At 30.3% G+C, this 23,530-nt stretch overlaps 1 protein-coding gene across 1 annotated transcript in view; it reads left to right on the top strand.

Annotated features, from left to right (window-relative positions):
* Nucleotides 1-23,530, top strand: part of capn5a (calpain 5a) — a 46,236-nt gene that overhangs the window by 2,784 nt on the left and 19,922 nt on the right. Inside the window, exons 2-3 of the mRNA XM_073850074.1 lie at nt 4,149-4,321; nt 11,917-12,048. Of these exons, the coding sequence (XP_073706175.1) occupies nt 4,157-4,321; nt 11,917-12,048 (297 nt within the window). The 5' untranslated portion in view covers nt 4,149-4,156. The remainder of the gene's footprint in view (nt 1-4,148; nt 4,322-11,916; nt 12,049-23,530) is intronic.

Below are 23,530 nucleotides of genomic sequence, written 5' to 3'. Positions count from 1 at the left end.
CAATTTTATACCAATGTCTTTGCTGCTGACCTTTGTTGGTCCAATTCAACCATAATAATAAGAAAAACTTACTTTAGATTAACTAACATTTGTGTTCCATTTTTCTCATTGCTAAAGAGTGGTGAACTTCCTTTTCCTACAGTTCTACTGTACAGAAGTGGATTTACTTTTCCTTCAGTCTTAGGCTTATTGGTTTCACTTTTTGACAGAGTCAGCCTACTCAGAGTGGATTGAACTAACTCAGTTCAGCTGTTCTGAAACCAAAAACTTAGCGTTTCCCATCTAGGGGAAGTCAATTCAGAGTTCAAGTTTAAACTCGGAGTTGGTTGAACCTCCTTATTGAAATGGCCCCTGGTGTTTTACAGACTGATTAAAAAGACATTGAGCAGAAATTAAGAAAAGTAAAAAATAGCATGTATCATTTTTAATATTTAAGGCTTTTATGACTCGTATAGTATTATATAGTTAGACCAGAGCTTAAACTCAAGGAGGATATATATATATTATTTATGTACATATTTATGTATTTATATATATATTTTTATATTTACAATTTTTTATATATTTATACTTGTATATTTATATTTATATATACAGTAGTCAACATTTGAAGTGGATCATAACCTTTCATCAGTTTTTTCCTAAAACCAAAAATAATACCCATTCTTGTCTTAGGACGACTTTGATGAACTTTTTTGATCCACTTCAAATGTTGACTACTTATATATATATATATATATATATATATATATACCCCATATTATTATATTTTACACACAAGTAGATGTTTTGCAGAATGTTAGTTTCAAGATTCTAGGATTTCATTCTTGTGTTTGTTTAAAAAGATTTGCACTGTATTCTTAAAGGAATAGTTCACCCAACATCTAAATGTGCTATATGTATGTGTATATACATATATCATTTTTATTTTATCTTATTTATTTAACGATTTAATGTAACTCTTTCTAACACTATATTATTGCTTGCCTAAAATGACACAATTATCAGTTATGTAATATTTATAACTATAATATTTTCAATGTGTAATGCAGTTCAATACAGCCTGATGGATTCTACATCACATTTGATACTCATGTGAAAAAAAGTAAAGTCCAGTAAGTGTTCATCTCAAACTATTAAGTGATTCGTACACAGATGACGCATGTTTTTATTTTTAATTTTTTTGCACTGACAATTACACATTTTAAATGTCCAGAGACTTTCTGAGTCCTTTCAAAATGTCACCAATTAAAGACGCACCCTCTGTAAAAACACTATGCCATCGCTGACTCATTCTCATGATCCTGATTGTCCAGAATGAAGATCCATGTGTTGTGAAAGGGTTTATTGTGTTAGTCTTCAGAAAGCAGGGTCCTTCTGTGCTGGTGTGGTTCAGTAATTCCGGTCTGGATGGATGTGTGGTGTCTTAAGCAGATTCATTTGAGCTCCTTATCGATCTTTTCTCCCTCACAGTCGCGTGTAATGCTTTTATGGCTCATGCAGATGTGAACGTGGTTCGTCTTCCATTTATAAATTCTGCAGGACGACCCACGGTGCTCCGTCAAGAGTGATAAACACCAGAGCAAAAAGCAGAAGCGCACAGTAAACTAAAGGAGGGGCTGGTCGGTGTTTAGCAGATGCTTAGAGACGATTTCTGCATTTTTTTCCTCTTTTTGGATGTTCTGGTTTGACGGCGTGATACTGACTCATGTCTCACTGCTTGTGTGGCTTTCAGATGTGTTTTGCATGAATGTACATAAGAAATAGCCCCACCATGTCGTTCCAAACCTGTATTACAAGGCAAGACACAACAGGAAAAAGCATTGCTTTTCAGAGATTGGTCGTTTTTGGCCTATTTTTCTTGCATAATGTGTTCTATTCACCCAAAAATTTAAAATGAAAATTAGCTGAAAATGTACTCACCCTCAGGCCATCCAAGATGCAGATGAGTTTGTTTCTTCATAAAATTTGGAGAAATGTAGCATTACATCACTTGCTCACCGTTGGATCCTTTGTGGTGAATGGGTGCCATCAGAATGAGAGCCTAAATTGAGCTGATAAAAAATCACAATAATCCAGTAGTCCACACCACTTCAGTCTGTCAGTTAACATCTTGAGCAGCCAAAATCAGTGTGTTTATAAGAAATAAATCCATAATTCAGTGTTTTCCGAAGTCATCTGGTCTGAATCAGCAATTGTGGATTATTGTGAAAAGCTTCTGGATTTTATGTTTTCATTTTTGTGTTTGTTTTAAAAGATTTGAATGGGTGCTATCAGAATGAGAGTCCAAACAGCTGATAAAACATCACAATAATCCACACCACTCCAGACCATCAATTAACGTCTAATGAAGACAAATGTTGCTTGTTTTTAAGAAACAAATCCATCATGTTAACTGATGGACTGGAGCAGTGTGGATTACTTGTGGATTATTGTGATGTTTTTATCAGCTGTTTGGACTCTCATTCTGACGGCACCCATTCACTTCAGAGGATCTCTTGGTGAGCAAGTGATTCTACATTTGAACTATTTCAAATGACGTGTTTTTTTTAGACTAGTGGAAAAAAAACCTGTAGTGCCTTGCTATAAACACTTTATTATTTTATTTTACACAAAACTAGAAGTTAGGCAGAATGTCAGAGCTTCTGGATTTTAGGTTTTTATTTTTGTGTTCTTAAAGGAATAGTTCACCTAAAAATCTAAATTTGCTTAAAATGCACTCACGCTTAGGTCATACAAGATATACATGAGTTTGTTTCTTTATCAGATTTGGAGAAATGTAGCATTCCATCACTTTCGCACCAATAGATCTTCTGTGGTGAATGGGTGCCGTCGTAATGGAGTGAATGGGTGCTGTCAGTCCAAAGAGTTAATAAAAGCATCACAATAATCCACAAGTAATCCATACCACTCCAGTCCATCAGTTAACATCTTGTGAAGCCAAAAGCTGCGTGTTTGTAAGTGATAAATTCATAGTTCAATGTTTTCAGAGTCCTTTATCCATAATATTGCTTTCTTTAGTGAAAAAAGTAATCTTACCTGAATCATGACAGACATATGCACAGATCAATCTCCATTCACAAGCCAAAAACCGTTCTAAAGAAATAAGTGGGCGGATTTTAGAGAGGTAAGGACAACAGGAGATGGAGTTTTTCATTTTAATGGATTTTGAACTCATATTCTAGTCAAAAGCGATGGTTTAAAGTTAAAAACGTCTTAATGATGGATTTGTTTCTTTGTTCCTCTGCAGTGAATGGGTGCCGTCAGGATGAGAGTCCAAAGAGCTGATAAAAACATCACAATAATCCACAAGAAATCCACACCAATCCAGTCTATCAATTAACATCTGGTGAAGACAAAAGCTGTGTGTTTGTAATAAATAAATTAATAATTCAATGTTTTCCAAGTCCTTTTTGCGTAATATTGATTTGTCCAGTGAAAAAGTCATCTGGTCTGAATCAGGAGAGAAATATGCACAGATCAAGCACCATTTACAAGCCAAAAAAACTCTATAAACATCAAAATCAACAAAACAACATGAGATTTTGATGTAAGAGGACAGCAGGAGATTGAATTTTTCACTGAAGGAAACGTTATGGATTATGAACTGGTCAAAAGCGATGGTTTGAAAAAATGTCTTGATGGATTTGTTTCTTACAAACAAACAGCTTTTGTCTTCACAAAATGTTAACTGATGGACTGGAGCGGTGTGGATTATTGTGATGTTTTCATCAGCTGTTTGGACTCTCATTCTGACGGCACCCATTCACTTCAGAAGCTCCATTTGTGAGCAAGTGATGTAATCCTGCATTTCTCTTAATCTAATGGAGAAACAAACTCATCTAAATCTCAGATGGCTATAGGGTGAGGACATTTTCATTTTTGGGTGAGCTATTCCTTTAATTTCAAACTGTGTTGGATGTTATTCAAACCAGAGAAACACATCTGAAACATTATCCTTTTTGCTCTATTATTTAAATGACAGCTATTACTCAGTTCTTGTTCTGAATCACATCCGTTTTCCTCTGAAATCTCACTGGAACAGATCAGGCGAGTGCGAGGGATGTTGCAGTAAACCGATCCCATCAGCGAGGTCAATAACCCACAGAAGGGTTCTGCATTACGATCTTCTCTTTGTGTCTTTCCAGACTGCAGGATGTTCTCGTCAGTGAAGCCGTTTGAAGGGCAGCAGTTTTCAGCCCTGAGGAAACAGTGCCAGCAGAACAAGACTCTGTTTGAAGACCCCGTCTTCCCCGCTGTGGACAAGTCGCTCTTCTATCACGGAAACCGCATTGGAAGAGTCACCTGGAAGAGACCAAAGGTAAGAAAAAATCACAGATTTGTAGATGCAAACTCTGCTCATGCAAATGACGTGACTCCGTTGTTGCATTTGTGTTTTTCATACTGTATTATTAAATATACCTAATTATTTTATCCACCTTACTTTTCCCGTAAGATCAACTGCTGTGTCTTACTGTATTATTTTAATGTGTCATTTTAATTATGAACACACTAGTGCAAATTGTTTTACCGTTTACTGCACTTTGTTATTCTTCTCATTATTTCCTTATTGCGGATAATGAACCGCAAGTCTTGCACATTCACAGAAAACGGCTTACTTCCGCATTGAAACATAAATTGGTTTATACAATTTATTATTTCATAAGCTTGACCATTTAGCACTTAAAGTTCAGAAAGTATGAAACATAATATTGGTCTATTTTCCCTATTGTATTACATAAATCTAAATATTTAATTAGATTTGTTAAAAAAAAAATCTGATAATTTAATACTTAAAGTTCCAGATTAAAGTGTGAAACTTGCTTTATTATACTTATTTTTAAATAGTAGACTTTTTCCATTTTATACAATTATAATTTGATTTATTTCATAAATCTAATAATTCAGCATCTGAAGTTCAGGATTGCAGCTTGAAGATTTATTTTGGTCTGTTTTCTCTATTTTATTATTACATCAAATTTTTTTATAATCAGATTTATCTCATAAATCAGATTTTTTTTAATACTTAATCTAGGATTGAAGTAAGAAACTTGATATTTGTATATTTTCCCTGTTTTATTATTAAACTAATTATTTTATAATCTGGTTTATATAATGAATCTGATCATTTAACATTTAAATTTCAAGATTGAGGTATGAAACTTGATATGTACTGTATATATTTTCCCTATTTTTTTATTAAACAAATTGTTTTAGAATCAGGTTTATATAATCGAATAATTTAAAATATAACATTTAAGATTGAAGTATGAAACTTGATATTTGTATATTTTATTATTAAATAAATTGTTTTAGAGTCAGGTTTATTTAATAAATCTGATAATTTAACACTTAAAATTCAAGACTGAAGTATAAACTTGATATTTGTATATTTTTCTTACTATTTTATTATTAAATAAATTGTTTTAGAATCAGGTTTATTTAATAAATCTGATAATTTAACACTTAAAATTCAAAACTGAAGTATAAACTTGATATTTTCCCTATTTTATTATTAAATAAATTGTTTTAGAATCAGGTTTATTTAATAAATCTGATAATTTAACACTTAAACTTCAAGATTAAAGTATGAAACTTTATTTTTTTTGTATATTTTATTATTAAATAAATTGTTTTAGAATCAGGTTTATTTAATAAATCTGATAATTTAACACTTAAAATTCAAGATTAAAGTATGAAACTTTATTTTTTTGTATATTTTATTATTAAATAAATTGTTTTAGAATCAGGTTTATTTAATAAATCTGATAATTTAACACTTAAAATTCAAGATTAAAGTATGAAACTTTATTTTTTGTATATTATTATTAAATAAATTGTTTTGGAGTCAGGTTTATATAATAAATCTGATAATTTAACACTTAAAATTCAAGATTAAAGTGTGAAACTTTATTTTTTTGTATATTTTATTATTAAATAAATTGTTTTAGAATCAGGTTTATTTAATAAATCTGATAATTTAACACTTAAAATTCAAAACTGAAGTATAAACTTGATATTTTCCCTATTTTATTATTAAACAAATTGTTTTGGAGTCAGGTTTATATAATAAATCTGATAATTTAACACTTAAAATTCAAGATTAAAGTAGGAAACTTTATTTTTTGTATATTTTATTATTAAATAAATTGTTTTAGAATCAGGTTTATTTAATAAATCTGATAATTTAACACTTAAAATTCAAGATTAAAGTATGAAACTTTATTTTTTGTATATTATTATTAAATAAATTGTTTTAGAATCAGGTTTATTTAATAAATCTGATAATTTAACACTTAAACTTCAAGATTAAAGTATGAAACTTTATTTTTTTGTATATTTTATTATTAAATAAATTGTTTTAGAATCAGGTTTATTTAATAAATCTGATAATTTAACACTTAAACTTCAAGATTAATGTATGAAACTTTATTTTTTTGTATATTTTATTATTAAATAAATTGTTTTAGAATCAGGTTTATTTAATAAATCTGATAATTTAACACTTAAAATTCAAGACTGAAGTATAAACTTGATATTTTCCCTATTTTATTATTAAACAAATTGTTTTGGAGTCAGGTTTATTTAATAAATCTGATAATTTAACACTTAAACTTCAAGATTAAAGTATGAAACTTTATTTTTTTTGTATATTTTATTATTAAATAAATTGTTTTAGAATCAGGTTTATTTAATAAATCTGATAATTTAACACTTAAAATTCAAGATTAAAGTATGAAACTTTATTTTTTGTATATTTTATTATTAAATAAATTGTTTTAGAATCAGGTTTATTTAATAAATCTGATAATTTAACACTTAAAATTTAAGATTAAAGTATGAAACTTGATTTTTTTTGGTATATTTTATTATTAAATAAATTGTTTTAGAATCAGGTTTATTTAATAAATCTGATAATTTAACACATAAAATTCAAAATTGAAACATGAAACTTGATATTTGTATATTTTCCCTATTTTATTATTAAACAAATTGTTTTAGAATCAGGTTTATTTAATAAATTTAATAATTTAACACTCAAAGTTCAGGATTAAAGTATGAAACTTTTTATTGCATATTATTTTTCCTGTTGAATTATTAAATAAGTAATAATACAACAAATTATTTTATCATCCATTTCATGAATCTGATTATTTAACACTTAAACTTAATTTAAAATATGAACTTAAAGTATGAGCAAAAGCAGTAGTTACCAAACATCACTGATTCATCCAAAGACTTGATAATTAGTGCCCTTTCGTAACCAATAATGCACTTTAATCGTTTGATTTTATGGTTTCTAAGATTGAATCCATCACCAAACAGCCTGCATATGGTCATTAATCATATCTGATCTGTGTGTATGAAAGGTGTGGCTCTTCTGGCCGTAGATCTTGTGTAACTGGACACCACGTGTTACCTCTGTGTTTAAACTGATGCCAGATAAATGTGTTTATAGTTAAAACAATAACCTCTTCATACGGTCACAGGCTTGATGATATTATACTTGGCCAAAGATTATAATGGTTATTGTTTAGAAATGTGCAGGAGTAAAGGTTTGTGTACAGGAATGGTTTCCTGAAGCTGTCATAACTGGAGTCTTGTGTTTGATAAATAAATATGTTTTTGTAGCATATAAATAAACCTGAGCCAGGATGCACACAGCAGTACAAAAGATTTCTATTTTAAATAAATTCTGTTTATTTTAAAGTTTTATTCATGAAAGAATCCTATATTAAAATGACTATATTAAAATATTAAGCAGCACAACTCTTTCCATAATTGATGATAAATCAGAATGATTTTAAAATGATTTCTGAAGACTGCGTATGATTCTGAAAATTCATATTTCACAATATAACAGTTTTTATGCTCACTAAGGCTGCAGTTATTTGATCAAATATACAGTATAATCGGTGATAATGTGAAATATTATTACAATTTAAAATAATTTTCAGCATTACAACTGCAGTCTTCAGAGTCACATGGTCCTTCAGAAATCATTCGAAGATGTTGATTTGCTCTTAAAGAAACATTTCTTATGGTTATCAATGTTAAAAAAAGTTTTGTTGCTTAATTTTTGCAGAAACCATGAAAAAGTTTTGTTTGAAAGTTTTTTTTTTTTGATGAATAGAAAGTTCAAATGTACAGCATTTATTTGAAATAGAAATCTTTTGTAACGTTATAAATGCCTTTTATTGTCACTTTTGATCAATTTAATACATCCTTGCTAAATAAAATATCTTACAGACCACAATGTATGGCACATCTTCAGAAATTAATAAGCACAATTTAAGCACAAGCCTTTAGAGCACAAGGTCGTTTAAATGAAAAATTATAATTAATATTGGATTATTATTAATAGCAATATAATAATAATAATAATAGCGTAATATAACTAATAAATAATAGTAATAGTAATAAATAATACTAAAATAGAATAATAATAATTTCACTAATATTAAAATATAAAATTAAAATAAAAATGTTGTTCGTTTTATTTTTATTAACAACTATAAATAATCTAATAATAATAATAATTGTAACGTATTATAAATAATAAATAATAAAAGCATATTATTATTATTATTATTATTATTATTATCAACAACAAATAATAATAATAAAAATAATAAATGTAATGTAGCTAATAAATAATAATAATAATAATAATAATAAATAATAATAATAATTGTAGTATATTATAATATAAATAATAAATAATAGTAGTAATAATAATAAAATATAATAATAATAATAATAATAATTTTAATAATAAAAATAATTGGACTAATATTTAAATAAAAAAAGACACAATTAAAATATAAATTAAATAAAAGTGTTATTATTATTATTATAAACTAATAATAAAATATAATAATAGTGTAGTATTATAATATAACTAATAAATGGTAGTAGTAATAATAATAATAATAATAATAATTTTTTTTTTATTATTATTATTATTTCACTAATATTAAAATTGAACTGAAATATATCATTAAAATATATAAAAAATGTAATGTTTATCATTCTTCATTATTATTATTATTATTATTATTATTATCAATAACAATAAATAACATAATAACAATAATAAATAATCTTAATTATTATTAATAATAATTATTATTAATTAACAACAATAATATTTTATACATTTTATACAACATTTATTTTTATGAACAATATAATCATAATAATGTTATATGATGATGATGATGATAATAATAATAACAATAACAATAATGATAATTGTGATATATTATAACCAATAAATAATAAATAAAAAATCCATCTAAATGTCAATTTAATCTAATTTGTACAGTATGAAATGTGTTGTTTTCAGAGTCTTTCCAGCAGCATTTAGCTAGAGCTCATTACACAAAACAAGTCCAAAACCTCTTGAATCCACTGCATTAAAGGCTCTGGGAAAAAAAATCTTTTTGCAATCCATTAACTAGTTAAATATGCATGAGATTTTAAGTAATCCTTGAGTGGGCTGTCATTGTTAGACAAGCTTAAAGCTTGCTTAATCTAGTGTTTGCACAGTGATTTTATCTAGATTATCAGTTTTTTTTTCAGGTAAAAAGAGTGCATTTGGTCACTTGGTAAAGTACCAGCGCACATCTCTTCAACAGACTCATGTCAGAAACACAAACGTTACACCCCTAAGCTTAATACTAAGTATGCTCAGTAGTAAACACCACTAGAATGGTCACAAAGAGCATTGTGTTTGTATTTAGGGAGCATTGCTTCATGTATTCGGGACACTCCCTGTTTCGCCGTCCATCATGAATGAAGGTGTTCTGTTCAGGCATGTGAACACAATGTAGTTGAACAAGTGCAATGCAATCTTCCGCCCACAAGAAACCGGCAGCGTTTATGCTGTTTGCTGAAGCAGAAGTCTGTTTTGTTAAGTCGGGCCGGTGGCAAATCAGACATTCACTCATGATTGTCACATGAAGCAGCTCTTCCTCACTGCAGCTGTTGTTTTATTTCTGAAATAATACTAGATGTTGTGTTGAGTAAAGGTGGGGATGGAGAAAGCATGTGTAGTGTTGTGTTTCATTTAGGGTTGAAGGATTCGTGGTAAAAAAATAGAATAAAATCGATTTATTTTCTCTTTACATTTTTATTATTATTATTATTTTTTTTTTTTTTAAAGCCTTAAGAAAAATGTTTGCTATGTATGAATGCTAAAATTGGCCTTAATTTTTTTTCATAATTTAATATATAATATTAATTATACATTATGTAATATCAATATGGCTATAAAATAATGTTACTTTTTTTTGTGATGATGACGATGATTAATAATAATAATAGCAACAATAATATTTAGCAAAATATAAAATTACTATTGTAATAAAACAATTTGGCTGTAAATAAAATAATACTAATATTATAATGTAACCAATATTAAATCATAATATAATTAATATTGATTTATTATTTTTGTTGTTGTTGTTGTTGTTGTTGTTGTTGTTATTATTAACAGCAATATAAATAATAAGAATAATGATGATTGATTAATAATAATAATAATAATAATAATCAATTTGAAAATATAAAATTAAAATTATAATAAAACCATTTTGCTGTAAATAAAATAATTATATAGTATGTTTACTATAATATTATAATATAACCAATATTAAATCCTATAATTAATAGTGTTTTTATTGTTTTGTTATTATACTTATTAAGAACAATAAAATAGTAGTAGTAATAATAATAATAGTAATAATGATATTGATAATAATAACAATAATAAATATTTTGCAAAATATAAAATTACCTTTATAATAAAATAATTTCTTCATTTTGAGGTAAATAAAATATAAATAATAATACAGCATGTATACTAATATTATATTATAACCAATATTAAATTGTAATATAATTATAATTGCGGTACTATTATTAACTTCAATATAATAATAATAATAATAATAATAATAATAATAATAAATATTTAATATAATAGTAATAATAATATTTTAATATATTATAATATAATTATTTAATATTGACTTTTTTATTCAAATAAAATTTTATTTAAAAACCATTGTAATAAAACAATTTCCTTGTAAATATAATGATAATAATAATAATAATAATAATAAAAACAATAATAATTTTACTAACAATAAAATATAACTAATATTAACATATAAAACACCATAATTAATTTTGTTTGTTTATTATAACAACAACAACAACAACATCAAATATTATATCTTAAGCTTTTCATTTTCAAACATTAACATCAATCTTATTTTTCAGAAAACCACAGGAAGCTCTTAAACTTTATCCCTATATAATCCCTATATAATCATTTCTCCTTAAAAACAGATGAAATGATGGCGCACGTTGCATTCCCATATGTGCATAAATGCATTGTATTTAATTAAATCCCAACCTTTGCTAAATTGACCCTATTATTGATTCACATTCCTGATTGTGCATGATTCATCAATGCATGCTGTTGCAAAGCAAATATAGTTGTTATCGGCCATCAAAATGTGAACTCACTCTCTGAAATGACTTTCATTTTCTGCTGATGTCATGTAGGCCGCATGAAACGTGCAGATGCTCATCACTTCAAGTCTCTGTTTGAATATCTTTAATTTGATGTTGACTTTTAACCAGAAAAATCAGATAAAACATGTTTGTTGAATTTAGGAAAAAACTAACCCTTATAGTAATCTTAAAAATTAGTTAGAACATTAATGAACATTTAAAATCCTCAATGACACACTAAACGGGTTAAGCAAGAACAAGAAAACATGTCCGGATTAATAACAGGTGACAGAAACACACCGCCCTGCGGTCCTTCTGTAACTGGACTCTATTGAATGCATCTGTGAATCATGAGAATCTCTTTGTCTGTCTGTCTGTCTGTTGTAACAGGATCTGTGTGAAGACCCACACTTGTTTGTGAATGGGATCAGCGCTCATGACCTGAACCAGGGGCAGCTGGGAAACTGCTGGTTTGTGGCGGCCTGTTCCAGTCTGGCCTCCAGAGAAGCTCTATGGCAGAAGGTGAGCTCATGCCATCATGGTAACCACAAATTCTGCCTTCTTACCACTCCTTATAACTCATGTAGCTTGACTTGGCATCTTAAAATATGGAATAAGATGCTGAAAAACCAGTAGCACGTCGCCAGCAACGCTAAAGGTCATGGGTTCAGTTTTTTGGAAATGCATGAACTGATCAATAGTAGATATGAATTTATTTTACATGCAATGCTAGGTGCTTTATATACACACTACTGGACAAATGTTTGGTGTTTTAACAAAAATATAAAAAAAAAAAAAAAAAAGCTTGTTGAGTGGCAAATCAGCATATTAGAATGATTTCTGAAGGATCATGTGACACTGAAGACTGAAAGATTCAGATTTGACTCGGGAATAAATTACATTTAAAAATATTTTCAAATAGAAAAGAGTTAATATAAATAGTAATAAAATATGTAATAGTAATATATATATATATATATATATATATATATATATATATATATATATATATATATTATATAATTTTTTATATTTCTGTGTATTTCATATTCTATTTACATTTGTTAAAAATATTCTTATTTTGATATATTATAATATAACTAATATATAATAATAATAATAATAATAAAAATAATAAAAATAAAAAATATAAAATTATCATTATAATAAAACAATTTAGAGGTGAATAAAATAAGACTCGCAGGAATAACAAAATCAGCAAAAATATTAAGGAAGAAAATATTTTAGAGTGGCAAATCACCATTTAGAATGATTTCTGAAGGATCGTGAGACAATAAAGACTGAAAAATTCAGATTTGACTCACAGGAATAAATTACATTTTAAAATGTATTCAAATAGAAAATGGTTATTATAAATAGTAATAATATTTTATTCTTTTTACTACATTTTTAATCAAACAAATGCAACCTTGGTGAGAAGAAAATGCTTATTTCAAACACACAAATTATTCAAAATGTTTGACCAGTAGTTTAAATTTAAAACTGATGCATAAAAAAAGAAGGAAAAAAGCTCAAATAGATTTAAATAAATAAAAGTAAAAAGTAAAAAATAAAATAACAAACAATGCAAAACATTACTGATTGGTTTGTTGTCCCTTTTAATTTTTACGTTTTATTTTTAATTTAAGTTTGTGTGTGTTTTTTTTAATCAGTTTTCTTATATTTCTATTAGACTTTTTTCAGTTTTAATTGTAATATTTTATTCGTTTTTATATATTTGTATTTGTAACATTTTAATTTTAGCTGTAGTTTCAGTATTACTATTTTGTTTTTTGGGGGTTTGTTTGTATTTGGATTTAACTTTAATTTAATTGTAATATTTGTTTTTTTTTTAGAAGACTGGATGCTGAACATTCAGCTTTGACTCACAAAAATAAATTATATTTTAAAATATATTTAAATAGAAGAGAATTATTGTAAATTAATAACAATAGTATCAATATTTCACTATTTTGCTGTCTTTACAGCATTTTTAATCAAATAAATGCCACCTTGGTGAGCAGAAAAGGCATAAAAATTACAAATACATAAAAATCTTAATTTTTCAATTATTCAGTAATTAAAATTTAAAACAGATACATTTTAAATGTTTAAAAAAGCTCAAATATATTTTAAAATATATCTATATATATGTATTTAATATTTTTTGTATATTTAAATTTGTTAGAAATATATATATTTTTTTATTAAACTGCATAATAAAATAACGAATAACATAGGTTAAAATACCAGTAAATAAAACAAAACATTTACAAACATTACAAACACAGTTAGGCTATTTTAGTTATATCCAGGCTTTGTTTTGGCAAGAAAAACGTTTAAGGATTATGCAACTCATTGTCTCTATGTGGTTAATTAATTGACCATCAGCATCGGCAAAAATGACTATGATATTTTGCCTGAAATGGTGATAACTGTGGTAAATTTTAAAGGGTTTTCTCATCAACAACCTCGCTCGGCAATATCAGTCAGATAACCTCTATCATTTAGTTAATGAATAGTTTCAATGTCAATGAAAGTTAATATTCCCACTAGTGTGAGTGATTACAACCATAACTGGGATATAGTAATCAGAAGATGTGAGTTATATAAAGTTTATTCTGTGGGAAATCACGTTCACACCCTATTCCATCTCTTACACGCTGATAGTAAAACGTCGTCATTACTCAGCCCCACAGGGTTAATTATTGCCTGGAAAATATGACATCCTGACAGAGAAAAGGAGGACTGGTCTTACATCATCACCTAATTGGAAGTGAAGTATTTTTAATGGGATAGAAAGAAGAAAGTCAGTGGAATCTGTTTCTAAAATGATGCCGTGAACTTATTAGAGAGATAATCTCCCTGGAGAAACATGGTTAACAATTGTGAACTTTAACCACCTACCTCCATTTCTGACTTGTGTTGTGTTTTATCTGTCCATGGTGTGGCACCAGCGTCTTCGTTCACTATTTGCAGAGTATCTTAATGAGTAGCAGTGTCATTTGTGACCCTGGACCACAAAACCAGTCATAAGGTTAAATTTGACAAAACTGAGATTTATACATCATATGAAAGCTCAATAAATAAGCTTTCTATTGATATATGGTTTGTTAGGATCGGACAATATCTGAGGATGCAAAAAAATCAAAAAGACTGAGAAAATCACCTTTAAAGTTGTCCAAATTAGGTTCTTAACAATGCATATTACAAATCAAAAATTACATTTTGATATGTTTACAGTAGGAATTTTACAAAAAATCTTCATGGAACATGAACTTTACTTAATTTCTTAATGATTTTTGGCATAAAAGAAAAATCAAAAATTTTGACCCATGCAATGTATTTTTGGCTCTTGCTACAAATATACCCCAGCGACTTAAGACTGGTTTTGTGGTCCAGGGTCACATTTAAACACTCATTTGGTTACAGCCCAAATGTCTAAGAATTTGACTAAAAAGATAATGCACACCTTTACAAAAATGGCTTTTTAAAGGTTAAAATGCCCATAAAATCTATTTTTATTTCTTTAAAAATCATCTAATTGCCATTATCGGTATTATTTTAGAGATATCATTTTTTGTCAATATCGCACACCCCATAATATTAACATACTTTAATGACAGTATATATAAATAATTATCAGAAAATAGTACGAACTTTGCTAAAGTGATCGTTTTGAACAAGTATTTACCTCATTATTAAAAAAAACATTATTTTAGCTAAAGTGTTTGTAGTAATATTGTGTGCCCTTTACCCCATGTGTGGGGTAAAAGGACTCCCTGGCCACCTCATCCATTTATAAGATTTTTAAACAAATCGGTTGCTCCATAAATGTTCAACAAATACGCATGTATTTTTCTCCAATCATACACTTTGGGCCAAGTGAAAAGCACTCTTTTTTTCCTTAGGGGGTGCCTTCAGCCCTGTTGTACCTTAAATGTAATGTATTAAGGGCCAAGCACAAAATGTTTGAAGGCACCTATTGTATCTGTTGGCGTTCTTATTATTATTCTTCTACCGTTTCTTCCGCCATTGAGTCTATGGCAGCCCATAGGACCGCTTGTGGGAAAGTTGTGAAATTTGGCACACTGATAGAGAACAGTCGAAACATTAACCATAGCAAATTTGGAGTCTCTAACTAAAACTCTCTAGCGCCACCACTTGTCCAAATCTTCACTCATGTTTTTGCTAATAAGGCACAGAATCAATATTCTTTTTCTACTTTTTCGAACTCATCCTAGACGGTTTGTCTGATTTTCGCAAAAATTGGCTCAGATCATCTTCAAAAAATGCTGGCAAAAATTCATGGAATTCAAGTTGTTTTGTCAAACTGTTCTCGAATAACGTGCAAACGAATTCTATGAAAAGCACGGAAAAATGGATGTAAGCCTATATCTCCACAACGGTTTGGCGTATTAAGACCAAAGTTGGTATGTGTGATAAAAAGCATGACCTGAGGCTACCTGCAGTGTTTTGGTACAGTATCACAAAGTGATCAGGAGATACAAAAAATGGCTATTTTTGCTTATAACTTCTCAATGGTTTGGCCAAAAATCTCAAAACTGGTCTTTCGAGTCGAACCATACCCAGTTTTCCATGTCAGACATTTTGTTGTAAAATGCTGTATATTACAAACACATTGACGTATCATTACGAAACTTGGTATGTGCTTCGGCCCCATGCCCTGACACCTTGTGGTCAAAAGTTAAAAAAATATTGTAATAACTTTTGTTTAAATTAGCCTATTGTAATGAAACTGGTCTTGATATATTCTTTGGGTCATGGCGAGAACATACAGTTGCAATCAAAATTATTCAAGCCCCCAAAGACTGCAGTACTTTACAAATACAAGCTTCTGAAGATCCAGGACTTTATAAAAATTGCATTTACAACAGTTTGCTGGCATATTAAAAGTGATGATGTCAGTATATAATGTTTTTGAATTATAGGATTTTTTAATAACACAGCTGTCATAATTATTCAACCCCTATTGCAGTTTTAAGTGACTTATTTTTATGGTAGGGAACACAATTATTTTCTATTAAAACCCTATTATAAAAAAAAAACAGAATTAGCTTGGGCTGTTACGAATACATACATTTAGCCCATGCATGTGCTGAAGTTAAGTAGCAAATATGGTAAAGTCCACAGAGCTCTCACAAAAGCTATAGAGAAGAAATATTTTTATTATATTAGAAAGTCTAAGGCTACGTGAACATTTCTAAGACATTACAAGTTCATAGAGACACAGCTGGCAGCCTTATTCCCTAGTTTAAAGTGTGTTGTACCAGAAAACCTCTTGAGGGTGTTGAACAAAAAAAAAGCACAATATCATAAAATGTTTGGTCAGAGCAACTGAGATAAACCTGCAATGTACAGCCAAAGACTTGCAAGATGACCCGACGAAAGGAGGAAAAACATTTCAATGCAGTGTATAGGATAAACACTAGACAAATATGGCTTTCATGTTGAGGCATCTTGCCAAATACCACTCTTGACCAAGAAGAACAAAAAGACTTGTACTTGAATGTGCTAAAAGGAATTTGGATAGACATGTGGAGTTCTGGAAGAATATTTTAATGGAGTGATGTGGCCAAACTGAAAATTTTTGGGCGTATGGATCAGCGGTATGTCTGGTGCAAAAATGGCAAAACTTACGAGCAGAAGAAAACTATCTCCATCGTCAAACCAGTCCTGTTATTGGGTTGGTTTACTGTAGCAGGAAGTGAAAATCATGACAGTATAAAGGACATCATGGATTTTTTTTTAAGTATTAGGTAATTTTGACAAAAATTGTGACGCCTTTGGTCCTAAGACTGAAGCTAGTGATCAAAGGCCTTTCCTGCAGGACAATCATGCCAAAGTATACATCCAAATCTACTTATTCTTGGTTCAGGGTTCAGTCATAGAATGTTCTTGAGAGGCCTGTTCAGTCTCCAGATTTAATTCTCAATGAAAATATTTGGTTGAACTTAAAGAAAGCAGTGGCAAAGTTAAAACCAAAGATTATCAGTGATCTGAGAGCTTTTTGAGGTGAGGAATGGGCTAAGATTGCAGTAGAGAGGTGTAGAATTCTACATTTAGGGGTTGAATCATTTTGTACATGAACGTTTAGAGCCAATTTGATTTTCTTTCATTATTCATCAACTTATGTTCTCAGAATTACTGAAATGTGTATTAATAAACTTAGTGTACTGATCCCTTTGAGTTGCTTTCACAAAATGTTGTTATCTGCAGCAAAATGTCTTGTAGGTCAAGGGGGATCAATAATTTCGATTGCAACTGTAGATACCAATTATGTCAAAACTGACCGAACTTCTTGTTCGCCATTTAGATTCATGTTGGAAACCTTTTTTTTTTTTTTTTTAACTCCTAGACCGTTAGTCCAATTGTCACCAATTTGAACTCGGATCATCTTCAGATCATGCTGACAAAAACTTATGAATTTCATGTTGATATATGAAACGTTTTTTGTTTAACGCATCAACGAATTTGCTGGAAAGATGCCAAACTGCATCTGAGGCTGTATCTGTGCCAAGCTTTGACATATTTGAACAAAACTTTGTATCATTATTTAATTATTAATTGTTGCAGTTGGTCTGCCTCTCCATGACATTCTTAGGTCCCTATTTTGTCTCTGATTGTGCTTGGCCCCTTAATTGCTGCTTGCAGATATATTTAGGGGCCAAGCACCGAAGGTGCGATGGCAACTATTGTATCCATTGGCTTATAACTTCTTAATGGTTTGGCCAAAAATCACAAAACTCTCTTTAGATTCAGTGCATCATGCCGAGTCACCTGTTTAGACTGAATTTTTGCAGAGTCCTGCAATACCAAACATGCCAGTTTTTGCCTTATGGTTTGTGCAATGTTGTTGTAGTAATGTAATGTTTAGTGCTTAAAAACATTTGCCAATATCTTACCATTACTCCTTTCAACACAACCTCCGTAGGAAATTCAGAAACATTGTTTGCCGGCTATGTGCAATTGCCAAAATTTTGATAGTAGGTCGCAAAAAGATGCAAACAAAGTCAGCCATAGGTAATTTCTTCTCTTCTCATATAGAAAAATGTCTATAACTCCAAAACAAAATGAGATATTTTCACCAAATGTTACTCGCATATGTATGGGCACACTCTAAGGACACAAAAACATTTGGTGGGATTGTGCCTCTTGATGGCACTATAATTGAACAAAACATGAAATTGCCATTGACTGCAATAGAGTATTAGGATATTAAATGCTACATTTTTACCAATGCATTGGTGTACCATTACAAAACTTTGTATGTACCATCGAGACCATGACCTGAAAGTATTCAAAACGTTTTGAGATTTTGATGGTATTACTAGTGGTTGTTTTTATGTTTTTTCACCCATTTTGACTAAAATCATTTTCGAATATTTGATTGCTATAGTTTTATCCAGCGTATCCTTCGATTCCTCTAGTGTAAGCTCATCATTTCACACAGAACGTGATGTTTCCTCATTACTGTGTGTTTGCAGATACACCGTAATCCTTACAAACAGAGCCATGGGATGTGCTTCCCGAACAAATGATGCATTATTAGAACGAAGTCTTGCTTCGAGAGAACTAATTGGAGACTTGGGGTTATCGCCTTTGTCTATGTTAATTTGTGTCCACAAATGATGCACGATCGTGGACAAACATGGCGTCCCAAGAGACACTTTTTGTTTGTTTCCATTCGTTACACATTTCCAGATCCAAACGCATGGAAATAAAGCACTTCCGTTCACTGGTGAGCTTACAGTCGTACGTCACCCGTCCGTGTCGCTCCACGTAACTCTCATTAAAGAGCCTCACGGGACGTCCTGCCTGTCGCTGTCACACCGGGTACTCGCCGTAGCACACAGATATACACCGGCGCGCAGGACGCCGAGCGCTCTGTCTCCCTCCGCGTTGTGCGTTCTGTCTCTACTAGACGTGTGCTTTCCTCCTGAGGTCTAATTACTGTCCTGTAACGCATCCCTGTCTTCCTGTTGTCCCCCTGAAGACCGACATCAGACACATACTCGCAGATCTCGTCTGGACACACACTCTTACAAAGTGAGCTCACTACCTAGGAAGTATTTAAAGATGCTAAAGCTAGTCTAAAAGGTAGGCAGGGATCTTCTGTTGCCATTTAAGACCTCATTTTGGCCATTTTTTTTAAGGCAGCATCAAATCTGTGATTAAAAGAAGACAATTCCAGAATGCACTGCAACAAGCTTTGGAAAAAATGTGGTAACACTTAAGTTAACTTTATTTGAGTGATAAACATTCATGCCTGGGAAGCTAAGTTTTCATAGATAATGTGGAAAAAATGGCATAAGTGTATGTGATAATGTACAACATATAAAAATGTGAGTGTCAGAAGTAATTTTAATTTATTGACTGTTTAGATGACATTTCATAGCACACAAAGAAAATTTGGAAAGTTTTATGCATCAGAATTGATTTTTTGATTTACTGATTTTGTTTTATTATATTATTTTATTTTATTTTCCCATTACCAAATGCCTATGGACATTTTACCTTTATTTGTTTATTTATTTATTTACTGAGTGTCATATCTTCTTATTTTATTTTATTTTCCCATAACCAAATGTGTTTTTGGTTAAAATACATTTTACCTTTTTGTCTTTATTTATTTATTTATTGTCATCTTTTTATTTTATTTTATTTTGACACTTTTTGTCTTTTTATGTATTTATTTATTTACTTACTGTTTTATTTATTGTCTTTTATTTTATTTTACCAAATACCTATGGACATTTTACCTTTATTTATTTATTGTCATAACATTTTTATTTTATTTTATTTTATTTTCACGTTACCAAATGTCTATAGACATTTTACATTTATTTATTGTCATATCTTTAATTTATTTTTTTTCTATTACTAAATGCCTATGGACATTTTACCTTTTTGTCTTATTTATTTATTGTCATCTTTATATTTTATTCTATTTTATTTTATTTAAAAAAATGCCTATGGACATTTATCCTTTTTTTCTTTTTATGTATCTATTTATTTGTTTGTTTACTTATTTATTGTCTTTTATTTTATTTTACCAAAAACCTATGGACATTTTACCTTTATTTATTTATTTATTGTCATATCTTTTTATTTTATTTAATTTTATTTTATTTTCCCTCTTACCAAATGCCTATGGACATTTTAACCTTTTTCTCTTTTTTTGTATGTATTTATTTACTTACCTACTTACTTATTGAATGATTTATTTATTGTTTCCATCTACATTTTACCTTTTTTTTTGTCTTATTATTTTTATTATAGCTTTTATTTTATTCTATGACATAAACTGATGAATTTACTTGTTGAACCAGTTCGTTAAAACGAGTCAGCGAGTCAGATTTCCCAGAACTAATGCATGGCATTTGCCAGAAAGCAGGGCGCTTTGATTGATTCCCGATATTGATTTGGTTATTTGTTAGTTAGAGCCAGACACTGTTTGAGACTGTTGACCTTCAGTGTTAAACAAAACCAACATTCACATACACAAACCAAATGACTGACAATTTTTTTTTACTGTCTATAAGCACTGGATTACATATTCACCAGACAAAATATAGTGCATAACAATTCTTGCACAGCAGGATAAGAAATTAACCTAAATAAATAATAAAAATGACATTTTTATGATCGACTGGTAAAAACAGGTTTTGGAGCATCACAGAGAGCATCTAACCTGTCTGCAGTTTTAGAAAACGAGGATTACGAAGCTTTGAGAGATTCGACCTGTTAACAGTTTTTGTTAAAGATGTAAGTGCACAAGATTTTCTCTTTCGTCGCTCCCTCCTTGAAAGCGAACAGAAAGTACATAACTTTCCAAATCTTTGTCAACTCCAAATCCTCCCTCTGAACTCCTGAATATCTGCCTCCAGACACTTGATGGGCGAATCCTCGGGATCTCCGGCGTAATTTTCTTTTTCTTTTTATTTTCCCATTACCAAATGCCTATGGACATTTTACCTTTTTTTGTCTTTTTATTTATGTATTGTCTTATTATTTTTATTATGCCATTAATTTTATTTTTATTTTTCCATTACCAAATCCCTATTTTTGTCTTTTTTATTTTTATTTTTTTTATTATTTTTTATTTTTATTTTTTTTCTATTACCAAATGACTATGGACATTTTACCTTTTTTTTTATCTTTTTATTTATTTATTTATTTATTGTCTTATCTTATTTTTATTATGCATTTTATTAGGGCCCGAGCCCAAAAGGGCGAAGGCCCTATTGTTTTTCTAAGGATTATTATTATTATTATTATTATTATTTTTTTTTCAATGTTTTGGGGGATTTCGGGGGCCTTAACATACACGAAAACTCTTGAAACTTTGCACACACATTGGAACCTGCGGCCATCAGGGCCGGACAGACTTTGACATGGGGGGGTCACCTGGGGGGGGCATGGCACAGCGTTAAAAATTGCGACTTTTGAAGGGCTCTGGAGCGCACAACGGTTGACCTACAGTCACCAAAATTCATACACATATAGACCTCATCGGGCCGAACAAATTTCACACTCACAGTCCGTGCTTCGCCAAACAGGAAGTTGGCTATTCAGGGATGTCTAAAAAGTGCATGCAATGGAATTTGAAATACTCCTACTAGGCCTTTCCACCGATGGCCACCAAACTCGGTCAGCATGATCTCAAGACATTGGGGACGCAAAATTGCCAGGGGATTTTTGATATCTCGAACGGTTTGACCGTGACGGGGCGACAAATTTATGGCGAGAAATGAGAAACAGGAAGTGCCTAATAACTTTGAAATACTTTGTCTGATTTTGACCAAACTTCAGCAGTTTGTTCATCGTCTGATGCCGATCACAGAGATGTGACTATTATGAGTCAAAGTTATAGCGCCACCAACTGGCAGCAGAAAGCGTGACGTTTTTGAAACGCTTTAAACTCAGCCTCTTAATTTTACTCAATTTGCTTCAAACTTCATCCCAATAATGTCAAAACACGACCGATAAGAATCTGTGAAGGGCGTTATCCATAACTTTTATCATGTTGCCATGGCAACGTGTCAAACTTTAACTTTAGTTTTTTGTGTTTTTGAGCCACTTAAAATGCTTAGAATTTCATGAAACTCAACACACACATCTGTATTAATGACAGTTAAATACTGATAAAAGCCCATAAATGGGCGTGGAGCAGGCGCTCCATAGCGCCACCTTTTGACAAAAGTTGGGGGGTTACTTTGTCCTACAGTCACCAAACTCGGTACATATATTGGACTCATCAAGCCGGACAACTTTCTAATTTACACCCATTAGCTACGACCAACAGGAAGTCAGCTATTTTTATTTAAATATGGATTTTTGGAAAAATCAAGCTGTGGAATTTGAAATACTCCTCCTAGACCTTTCCACCGATGGCCACCAAACTCGGTCAGCATGATCTCAAGATATTGGGAATGCAAAATTGCCAGGGGATTTTTGGTATCTCGAACGGTTTGGCCGTGGCAGGGCGACAAATTATGGTGAGAAATGAGAAACAGGAAATGTCTAATAATTTTGACACACTTTATCTGATTTTGACCAAACTTAAGCAGTTTGTTCGTCGTATTATACCGATCACAGAGATGTGACTATTATGAGTCAAAGTTATAGCGCCACCAACTGGCAGCAGGAAGTGTGTTGCTTGCAAAACGCTTTTAAATCAACCTCTTAATTTTACTCAATTTGCTTCAAACTTCATCAGAATAATATCAAAACACGGCCGATGAGAATCTGTGAAGGGGTCCTTGATACATCAAATGCTGTTGCCATGGCAACATGTCAAACTTTAACATTTGTTTCCTGTGTTTTTAAATATAGCTGTGAAAAAATTCATATCACTCATAGCAGAATCAGACAGTTCACACCAAACTTTGTCAACATGATGCCAAGATACTGAAGATGTTAAATTGTGAACGGCTTTGGGACATCTTGAACGGTGTTGATGTGGTGATTTATGAAAGTA

Source organism: Garra rufa, chromosome 11 (assembly GCF_049309525.1).
Source record: "Garra rufa chromosome 11, GarRuf1.0, whole genome shotgun sequence".
Lineage (NCBI taxonomy): Eukaryota > Metazoa > Chordata > Actinopteri > Cypriniformes > Cyprinidae > Garra > Garra rufa.
This window is presented reverse-complemented; position numbering and strand designations above follow the sequence as displayed.